At 43.2% G+C, this 11,656-nt stretch overlaps 1 protein-coding gene across 2 annotated transcripts in view; it reads left to right on the forward strand.

Moving 5' to 3' along the window:
- INPP5D (inositol polyphosphate-5-phosphatase D) overlaps nucleotides 1-8,017 on the forward strand; it is a 284,565-nt gene extending 276,548 nt beyond the window's left edge. For both annotated transcript variants that reach the window (XM_075340896.1, XM_075340897.1), the window contains one exon: nucleotides 4,413-8,017. In XM_075340896.1, the coding sequence (XP_075197011.1) occupies nucleotides 4,413-4,737 (325 nt within the window). In that variant the 3' untranslated portion in view covers nucleotides 4,738-8,017. The remainder of the gene's footprint in view (nucleotides 1-4,412) is intronic.
- Nucleotides 8,018-11,656: the final 3,639 nt, after the last annotated feature.

An 11,656-nucleotide genomic window follows, 5' to 3' on the forward strand; every position in this document is an offset into this window, starting at 1 on the left:
TGAAACAAATTGAACTTGCCGCACAGACGATATTGTATGCTGGATCGTAAGGTGTAAAGCAGGCTTAAGATTGTCATTGGATCTCACTGAAATCACAACTGTAAGACATTTGTACTCTCAAAGAGGTTCCAACCACTTAAAGCAGGACAAACTGACCAAATGTGGTGTTTTTTGTTCATTCCTCATACTAAAAAATTGAGTAAAAAATAAATGTTATGTAGCCCAAAATGCTTTGCTTAAAAGGTCTCAAGTAATCCCATCCTAGGGAGTCACAGAGTTTTATGTATCAGCTGAGCTCAATCCATACGCAGCGGTCGCCAGCTATAATAAAAATTCTTCAGTTTACAAACTGAGCACCTTAACCCCTTTGCTCCCACAGTCATTAGTAGCCACATTGTCTAATAATTTAGTCAGAGGTAGTGAACTCCCTCAGTCTGCCCAACCGTTACTTGATTGCAGAGTGCCAATGGGCTGTCACGGGGGGTGGAAGCCTAATAAAGTACTGCAATTAAAGGGGTTATCCTCAAGGACTATTTTTTTTTTACTGTGCTTAAGAACTAACATGCAGGTAGTTGCCTCCTTCTGACTAAAGCTGGGATCGAACCGTTAGATTGGCCAAAGCTGAGATCGAACTGTTTGATTGGATGGGCACATTACTATAGGAGACAAGGATAGACACATTACTATAAGGGACAGGGATGAGCACATTACTACAGTATGGGAACAAAGATGGGAACATTACAACAAGATGGGCATATTACTAAAAGAGACAAGATGGGCACATTACTACAGATGACAAGATGGGCACATTACTACAGGATGTTCGCCAAAATTACTATGTTGTGTTAATTGTAAAACAATATTACTTACAAGAAAGGGATAAAATGTAAAAAAATAAAGCATTTTTTTACCATTTAAAAATGCTTTTGTGATGCCCTGGGCAAGCCAGGGGTCACAGGTCAGAACACCACCACACCCTACACCCCAGATAGGAACATCAAAGCTAACCTAAAATCCTTGTTGCCTTCCTCCAGGGGCTGATGTCCACACCAGGGGGTGGGCCAGGCGGTTGGCTCCACCCACCGAGGAGTTCACAGCCCTGGAGGCGGGAAAACCAGGCAGTTCAGTTTAGGAGGAGGAAGGAAGTGGTAAAGGAGGACAGTGAGAGTAGTGACAGAAAAGAAAGGACAGTTGAGAAAGCCTGAAGCTGGTCCGGGTGTGTGCCCCGGACTGAGACAGCAAGGTCAGCAGACGGCGGTGACTGTCCGCAGGAGCGGCTGACCGGAGGTTGCCGAAAGGACCGCGGACGGGTGGTGGCCCGGCGGTACCGGAGCGGTATACAAAGTGAAGCCAGCACCAGTGGCAGGGGACTTTCGGATCCCGGCAAGGCTAGGAGTCGCCGTGAATTTGCCAAATCCGTTAGTGAAGGGGACTACTGTCTCCCAACAACCAAGTCCCGATTGAAGGCAACAGTCCAACCGTTGGAGAGAGACATCGCCACCGAAAGGGCACCAGTTTCTCAGGGCCAGCGCCTGCAGGCAAAGTAGGGCTCCTCCGGCTCATATCCAAGCCGGGGAGCGGGTTACCGGTGGGAACCCATCGTTACTATCATCATCTCAGGTGCAGGAAAAGGGACCATCACCGTCAACTACTGGGGAAAAGCAAGTGCAGCCGTCCGTGGGAACCGTCTTTCCAGCCGTGTGTTTTACCGAGAACTGTGTCATCGTCTCAGGCTGAGTGAGTACCACAGTGCCGTGAGGAACAGCGCTGCCCCCGCGTCCCTGCACCCCGCCAAGCCCTGCATCGGCCCCGCCATCCCTCATCACCCACCTCATCACTGGGCCCCGGGACAACTACCCCCTACCCACGGAGGGGAGAACCAACAACTTTGCTGCTCCCTGTCACCGCTCCCGGGATTCCCATACAGAGCAGCGGTGGTGTCAACAAATCACCACAACCGTGGGTGGCGTCACGGACAATAAACTATCCCAAAAACCCAATCCCCTTTTCACTCACGGGCGAGGAGCGCCGCTCGAGTCCCCGGGATCCGGCCCATCGCTCGAGCCACCGAGCAGCAGCAGCAGGCCGCAGCAGCAGCGGCAGCCGGACCCGAGCAGTGGGAGAGCGCGGCGTCCCCTCCTCCGCCCGCGACACTTTTTTATATATAAACTGAAATAAAAGTGCACATTTGTTATAATAAACGAGTAAAAAAATGTTCAAAAAACATGATCCAAAGGTATATACGAGTAGAAAAAAAAAATGGTATCACTAAAAATGTCACTTTGTCCTGCAGAGAATGCGAAATAATTTTTTTTTTATGTGCAGCCCTTATACTCAGTGGAGTTTGAGATTCCTGTTTTATGTGTTCCCCTTTTTCATGCTTTTTTTGTGCAGACTTGGTGCAGTATTTTTTTAAATGCGCTTTTAAGTAGTGAAATGCTCAGATTCTGCATTTAACCCCTTCACCAAAAGTCTATTTTCCATATTTAAATTATGTTCTTTCCTCCTCTTCTTCCAAGAGCTATGACTTTTTTGTTTTTCTGTCACCATAACCGTATGAAGGCATGTTTGTTGCGGTACGAGTTGTACTTTTTGTATGAAAGCATTAATTTTACCATATGGTGTACTAAAAAATGGGGGAAAAAATTGCAAGTGTGGTGAAATTGCAAAAGAATGTGCAATTCCACAATTATTACGTTTTGTTTTTGTTTTTTTATTTACCATCTTCACTATATGGTAAAACTCACCTGGCAATATGATATCCCAGGTCAGTTTGTAGATACCAATATAGTTTTTTTTTTGTTTTTTTGGGGGTTTTTTTCCAATTAAATAGTGGGAAAAAATCTGAAATTTGTGAAAAAAGAAAATGGTGTTTTTGTTGCCATTTTCTGAGAACTGTAACATACTAATTTTTCAGGATCTGGGGCTGTGTGATGGCTTGTTTTTTGCACCCTGAGCTGACGTTTTTACATATACTGTTTTTGGATAGATGCAATGCTTTTGTGTTGCCCAGGGTTATGGGGTACTCGGTCTCGGGCAGTGTATAACTGGGGAATGTCACTATGGTGGCCGTTGCCCGGTTCCGTGCCCTGGGTGCTTTTTAATGCTTTTTAAAAGGGGGGTATTTACAGGGGATTTTTGAATAATGTTCACACGTGACGACACTTGACGTTTTGCGGCTATGTGGATGGAGCCCCCACTGCACTGTTTTCACTACTGGGACTGGTGTTAGTGGCAGCGTGGATGTTAGGCCCTCCGCAAGCAGGGCCAGGCCCTAGAGGATAGGTGACATAGATAGGTGTTGAAAGAAGGTAGGCCACACCAGGGGTTGCAGTGTAACTGGTTCTTTTACTTACAGTAAGCTGGAAACTGGTCACCCGAGGCCGGCTGGTCTCAACTGCAGGTCCCCTTAGTCCCAGTGCCGGTTCTTTCCCCTGCACTTGTCTTTGGTTGGTGGGTCCCCGTGGCTTGGAGCGGCTGGGGGTCCCCTTTTGGTTGTCTTTTCCAGCAGTCCGTATGACGGGAGCGTGAACCCTGTGGGGTTGGAGTCTCTGGTCCTGTTCCCCGGTTCTCCCGTTGCTACTGTGTCCCGAACGTCATGGTCAGTGAGGTCCTTGATGGTCCCCTCACTGTGCTGATTTTATCAGGTCTGCCTGCAGTGTTTGCCTTATCTAGGATTCTGTACCCTGTTGGTGCGTAGTTCCGGGAGTACTCACAACTAACCGCCTGGGCCCTCAGGTCACTGTTTCACTCCTGTCAGTGCGTATGCTCACTTCATCACTCTGTCACCAACTCCTACCGACTACTGTCCCTGACCGTCCACTGTCTGCCCCTCCCACCTGGTCGTCTAGTGGACTGGATTGGCGCCACCTCTAGGCGGTCATCCATTGGTCCAACCCTAGCCTGGTACCATTCTATGGGGGTATTGGGGAAAACAGGGATTATCTGGAGTGTTTGTGTTGTTAACGCTGGCACTGGTCTTCTGGGTCCCTAGGGGGTAGGCCCTGCATCCTGGTGGGGATGCAGTACCTTGTAGCTCCCTGATGGCTTCAGGGGCGCTACACTTTGATCGCCTCTGATTGCAACCTTGCAATGGCCAAAAAAAACTTAATTCTGGCGTTTTAATATTTTTTTGTTACACTGTTTACCGATTGGATTTATTTATGTTATATTTTGATAGATCAGACATTTCTAAACTACAAAATGTGTTTTTTATTATTATTATTATTGTTTTAAGAGGGTGATTTGAACTTATATTTTTTTGGGGGGGGTAATTTTTTTTATTGTTTTTACTAAGGATCTTGAAGCTGCGATACTCCATTTGCTTGTGCTGTAGAGAGCACTAAATCTATTTATGTGCACTTTTTGTATGACTATTTTTCTACTTTAGCTATGTTTTTTTTTATCTGCAGTCGTTCCACAATTCAACCTGAAGTACCAGAAATGGTTGATAATCCTCTATATGGTCCAGTAAACAGCGGCTCCCACCAACCTCCAACAGCCCAAAGCCGACCACTTAAGCCACCTGAACCTGCAACTCGCCATGCTCCTGCCATTCGTCAGCGGTCTATGACTTGTTCATCTTTTGACAAAAAACCTGTGGCTCCGGATAAAACTGCAGCAAAAAACATGGCAGCTGTTAACATCAACCGTCCTGAAGTGGCTCCATCTATAGCCAAGCCTCGTCCCCCTGTTCCTTCAAAACTCCAGGGTGGCCGCGATGGTCAGCACACTTAACTATGCCATTCCTTGAAGCACAGTGGAATTTTTCACATTCTGTATTTTGTCAAATTATACTGATGTTTTTGACACATTCCACTCTGAAAATATGCTCTAGATATTTGTTTTTCCAATTTTCACTTCCATCACCAAGATATATTTTTTTTTTTTACTAAACAATGAAAGGGGTTATCTGGGCTTCATATTTCATATAGGTCATCAATATCAGATCAGTTGGGGTCTGACATCTGGCACTCCTACTAATCCGCTCTAGGAGCACTGGTGGCAGGCGTAGCTTGCTGCGGTCGTTACACATTAAAGGACGCTGTGCTGTTCGGCTCCATTCAGTGTTTTCATGCTGCCACCACTGCAGCAAATCTCAGCTGATCAGTGGGGTCCCGGGTGTCGGAAATCTATCATTTTATATTGGTGACCTATCCCAAGGATAGGCCATTAATATATTCAGCCCAGATGGCCCTTTTAATATATGCCCGGCCTTTTGATTGGCAATATCTGTATATGTATATTTGAAATATAGCATCTATATAACATCTATAGCAATCACTTGATTTCAAATTTTCACATATTTTCAGTTTATCATAAGAAAATCACCATTTTTATTTTCCTGAAACCCGAAATGAGATTATTTTCTGTGGACAGATCTTAAGAGTTTTTATTTTTCCTAATTATTACTTATGTTGACATGAGAATCTCCACTTTGACAACACCTTCTGAATCCTTATCTTTCCCCCATTTAAAATAATGACATTTATACTCACTGCCATTGCCGATCTAGCAGTGTCGGCATTCGCACTCGTTTCAGTCTTACGTCACGCAAGTCCTGCGGCTAATCAATGGCTGCTTCACTCTCCCCACCTTTAGAAGTAAGACAGACATCCGGAGAAAGGAGAGAGTAGCAATTCTCACTTCCGATAGCAGTCAGTTATTTGTCTGAAGGGGGGGAGAGTTAGGCAGCCACTGATTGGCCACATAACATGTGACGTAAGACTGGAACACAATCGCCAGGAGAGCAGATGCCGACACTGGAGGTGAGTATACCTGTTGATTTTTTTAAAACAGGAAACATTAGGATTGAGAAGGGGTTGCCTAAATAGTGGACATCCTCTTTAAGGTGCTAATGATATGTCAATCATACCTTCTAATATTTTAGACAATTTTATAAAAAAAAATTAGACGAAGAAATTAACAGATGTCAACAGCAACTAGTTGGTGGTTTCCAGTTAAAACAAGATGCTTTTATTTTTGCTGCCTACATGACTATTGTTAATCGAAGGCCGAGCTTCATTATATTAATACTTGAAACTATGCATAAGACCAGCATTTTACACAGGTCTATTTGACTTTAAAGGGGCTGTCCAGTGAAAACTAGTTATCACCTCTCCAATGGAGTGGTGATAACTTGCAAATTGATGGGAGTTTGATCGTTGGGACCTGCACTGATCAGGAGAAAGGAGAATTTCTTATCCCTGACGGGGAATGCTTTCCACTTTACAGAATGAAGTAACAGATCAGATACTGCTCCGTTCACTCTTTGAGATCGCTGGTAAAAGCCGAGCACAGCACTCAGCAGCTCTATAGGGAATGAATGGAGCAGCGGACGAGCATTCTAACCGGGATAAGGGTTCCCGACTCTGCCACATATCAGAATGAGCCCTACTGATCATCCAGCTATCACCCATCTTACGGATAGGTGATAACCTTTTTCACCGAACAATCCCTTTGAGGCCTGTTTCATATGTCTGATATTCATGGGCTGTATATGGACCGCAATGTCTGGACCAGCCATGGCTCTACTGACGCGAACTCAACAGCCTTATAGGCAGATACAGTATGAGTCTGAGGTTGGGTCAGGAGATCCTCGGCTGAGCCACTCAACACTGTCCATATTCAGACTGTGAATATTGGAATTGTGAATCTGGCCTTACATTCTATTATTCTAGTAGTGACATTAAAAAAATACTCATACATTCCATATTGGTATGAAAAAACATATTAAGTGCATGATACAAGTATTTCATACTATAGACATATATTATTGTGGTCAGAAAAATCTTCTATAAAACAGATCAATTTTTTTATGCTGATTATAGTGTAGATCGTTGATAGGAGTATTTACAATATAAAGTAGTGGAGCACCACAAAAAAACATTCCTCCTGTATAGGAAAGCAACATTTCAGGTCATCAGTAGAGGCTACAATGGTATTTGGGCACAGAATACTGTAGGTAAAGAGTTTCTCCATAAAACCAAAAATGTAGCTTAATGTTCTTTATGTATGAAGTTCAATACATATGGTCCAATTAGCACAGTGGCTTCTTTCCCCGGTAGCCTGTGCTTTCTGGGCCCCGACTGCCTCAGTTCCATTTCTGCGCTCAACACATGAACATTTACTATGACCGGGGGTGGACATATCATTGGGGCAACCTGTGCAGGGGCCCAGGAGGAAAGGGGGCCCCACAACCACCTCCAAAGCAGGATAAATTGTGCATTATGATGGGCTATTGGACTGCAAAGGGCCCATATATTGTTCTTGCGCAGGGGCCCTTTTTGGTCTGTGTCCACCAGTGACTATGACAGCACCTGACCAGAGCAGTGAGTGAAGGGGATGGCTGCTTATTTCAATAGCCAAGCAGACTCCTTTATTCAATATATAGACAGAAAAGGGGGCTGACTTATATGCAGTCAGCCATTTCCATTCACTCAACACTCTACAAAGGTGCCAACATAATACTGCCCAGGACCAGAAGAGAGGCTGCCAAGATCTGGAAGGCAGTGGGTAGCGGATGAACTAGTCACAAGGGTTAATAAGACTATACTGTATTAGTAAATTATACACCTTGATATATAAAGATAATATATCTACAGTTTTGGTTAGCTGAAAAAAAAACCTTTTAATCATGGTACTGAGAAAAAAAATATATATTATCATGTTATATCCTTTTTATTTTCTAATGTTTGTAAATGATTGTTTTTGCTACTTTTTGTGTGAGCCACATTATTTAAAGAGCTTTACTTGAATGAAAGGAGAAATTCCCATGAACAATGCCAAAGTGTAACGCATAATCTCACTTTTTTCCCACTTCTTTCATTTCACATAAAAGAAAACTGCACAAATGTGATTAAAGAGGATTTCCCATAAAGTTTATTTCAATCAATAAATCTTGGAATAATAATAATTTCCATAATTGGATGTGTTTAAAAAAAATGTCCCCGTGTTGAGATAATCTTATATATGTGTTCCTGCTACAGTGGAGGAAAAAAAGTATTTAATCAGCCACCAATTGTGCAAGTTCTCCTATTTAAAAAGATGAGATTTGCCTGTAATTGACATCATAGGTAGACCACAACTATGAGAGACCAAATGAGAAAACAAATCCAGAAAATCACCTTCTCTGATTTAGCAAGATATTTTTTGAAAATTATGGTGGAAAATAAGTATTTAGTCACCTAAAAACATGCAAGATTTCTGTCTCTCACAGACCTGTAACTTATTTAAGAGGCTCCTCCACTCATTACCTGTAGTAATGGCACCTGTTAGAACTTGTTATCAGTATTAAAGACACCTGTCCACAACCTCAAACAGTCACACTCCAAACTCCACTATGGTGAAGACCAAAGAGGTGTCAAAGAACACCAGAAACAAAATTGTAGCCCTGCACCAGGCTGGGAAGACTGAACCTGCAATAGGCAAGCAGCTTGGTGTGATAAAATCAACTGTGGGAGCAATAACAAGAAAATGGAAGACATACAAGACCACTGATAATCTCCATCGATCTGGGGCTCCATGCAAGATCTCACCCTGTGGGGTCAAATGATCACAAGAACCTTGAGCAAAAATCCCAGAACCACACAGGGGGACCTAGAGAATGACCTGCATAGAGATGGAACCACCGTAACAAAAGCTATCATCAGTAACACACTACGCCGCCATGGACTCAGATCCTGCAATGCCAGACGTGTTTCCCTGATTAAGCCAGTACATGTCTGGGCCCGTCAGACGTTTGCTAAAAAGCATTTGGATTATCCAGAAGAGTACTGGGAGAATGTCATATGGTTTGATGAAACCAAAGTAGAACTGATGGTCGAAACACAAGTCGTCGTCTTTGGATGAGATAGAATGCTGAGTTGCATCCAAAAAAAACCACCATACCTACTGTGAAGCATGGGGGTGGCAACATCATGCTTCGGGGCTGTTTCTCTGCAAAGGGACCAGTACGACTGATCATGAGATTTTGAGTGCAAACCTCCTTTCATCAGCAAGGGCATTGAAGATGAAACGTGGCTGGGTCTTTCAGCATGATAATGATCCCAAGCACAAGGAGTGGCTTTGTAAGCAGCATTTGAAGGTCCCAGAGTGGCCTAGCCAGTCTCCAGATCTCAGCCCCATAGAAAACTTTTGGAAGGAGTTGAAAGTCTGTGTTGCCCAGTGACAGGCCCAAAACATTGCTACTCTATAGGGTAATCTGCATGGGGGAATGGGGCAATATACCACCAACAGTGTGTGCCAACCTTTTGAAGACTTACAGAAAACGTTTGACCTCTGTCATTGTCAACAAAGGATATATAACAAAATATAGAGATGAACTTTTGTTATTGACCAAATACTTATTTTCCACTATAATTTACAAAAAATATCTTGCTAAATCAAACAAGGTGATTTTCTGGATTTGTTTTCTCATTTTGTCTCTCATAGTTGTGGTCTACCTATGATGTCAATTACAGGCCTCTGTCGTCTTTTTAAGTGGGAGAACTTGCACAATTAATGGCTGACTAAATACTTTTTCCCCACTGTATGTGCTGTAATGGATGTGTCTGACCGTACAGGGACATGGTCTTATACCACAGCTCCTGGGCAAGGGAGGAAGCAAAAAGTATACAGACAGGACAGCAGGAGATCACAAACTATTCTTCCTATGATGTAAAATATTTTTTTAAAAAACAGGAAAGAAAAGGTTTTACCCCACAAAAAGAATCAGCAGCAATCTGATGCGGTCTTGTCTGTATACTATTTTTTACTTCCTCCCTGGCCCAGGAGATGTGGTATCATCAGACCATGTCCCTGTACGGTCAGACACGGCCATTACACAGTACATAGCAGGGACACATATACAAGATTATCTCAACACATCCAATTGTGTAAATTATTATTATTCCAAGATCTATTGATTAAAATCAACTTTAAAATGAACTATGTTTGTGGGGAAACTCTTTTAATTATATGGCCAGGATTTATTTTACTTTGAATTGGTAGATTTTTAATGTAACACCCCCTTTCTCATCTATGAGTGCACTTTAAATATGGTAGGTACTGTGAGAAATGCTGAAATTCTAGGTGTACATGGTTTTTGAGGTCCGAGGTTTTGAAAGAAACAGGCCCATCTATGCACCCGTTACACTTATGCTGATCACTCGTCAGTTTCATCGGTATTGGTCGCTGGTGATAAAGCGCGAGGACATCGTGAAGGTACAATTCATGTGTATTTCATGGTTTGTATGTGCGTCAGAGAGCACTATTCAGCATTACTGTAAATATCAAAGGTTTTACTGTTTTGTACATTTCTCTGAAAGAATATAATATTTAAATGTGAGAATAAAAGTATTACATTCAGTGAAACAATCACTTCTGTTAAGTCATTTCTGGTCAAAATGTTTAACTTGGTTAGTTTTAATGACTGAAAACTGAAATCTTTTCCCATATACTCTATTATAACAAGTCTGTCAACACAAATAGCCTATGTCACTTAGCAGAACCCAAGAACACTACGGTATTCACTATTTCTAGGGTTCTGAGCTTCACTGCCATTTAGAGTTGAGCAAACTGATTTGCAGAACCTGGGTCAAATGTTCACATTGATGGCACCTGGACCAGAGCCCTACAAACTTCCTATCCACAGGCATCAATGGTGTCGTTTCAGATTAGTTGGCATGATGACTTTGCGCCCAGGCTACTAATCAAAAGAGGTGCCGGAGATGCTAGAAGGTAGGAACAGGTCCATAGGGCTCTGGTCAAGCAGCTACGGACAACCATTGTGGATGCTGGACCAGGGTCCTACAAATGTTTTTGCTTAATTCAGTTGTCATTGGTTCAATGACTGGGTCCTTTACTATTCATAACAGGACCCACCAGGAGGCGAGAACCCCCCAATTCCAGGGGATTTAACATTCATGTGACAGTGAACATGCTGCCAAGCGCTGACATCACCATCTCCCTGCTCATTATCTGCTCCATCATCTGATCGGTTGTAACAGTGTCTGACAGGAGAAGCCGCCGGTGTGGGATCAGGGGCTTGTTACAACTACCAGGGCACATAGACATCACAGAAAGGTCTGTAGCTCAGAAAAGCATTTTAATATGAGAAGGGAAATGTAAAACTAAAGATCATTCTGACTCTATTATTATTTATTTGTAAGGCACCATAAATTCCATGGTGCTGCACATGTGAAAAAGGATTACATACATATTACATACATAAAATAAAGTAAACAAATTGGCAGACTAGATCAGTGGAGGAGATATCCCTGTCCTCTCGAGCTTACAATCTATAGGTTAATTGGAAGGAGACAGTAGATCACTGGGTAGCAGCAGCTCCACTGTTAGTGAGGTAGTAGCAGGTTATTGTAGGCTTTTCTGAAGACATTTCATTATGACTATGGGATAGTGAGGAACCTGGGCTCCTAATCAGTCCCTCAAAGGGGACCCTATGCTATCCCTAATCTCAGGGATACTCCTTATGATGAAGATGCCTGAATCTCCTTCCTGAGCAGTCCTGATTAGGGATGGGTGATCCCCCCGATGTTCGGGATCGGGAGCCTCGCCCGAACGTTTTGTAGAGATCAGGATCGAGATAACGTGAACTTGCGTCTGAACACCAAATTCGGGCTTTACAGTTATGGGATGGGGCGGAGGGGCTGTAAAA

The sequence above is a fragment of the Anomaloglossus baeobatrachus genome, chromosome 3 (genome assembly GCF_048569485.1).
Source record: "Anomaloglossus baeobatrachus isolate aAnoBae1 chromosome 3, aAnoBae1.hap1, whole genome shotgun sequence".
Taxonomy (NCBI): domain Eukaryota; kingdom Metazoa; phylum Chordata; class Amphibia; order Anura; family Aromobatidae; genus Anomaloglossus; species Anomaloglossus baeobatrachus.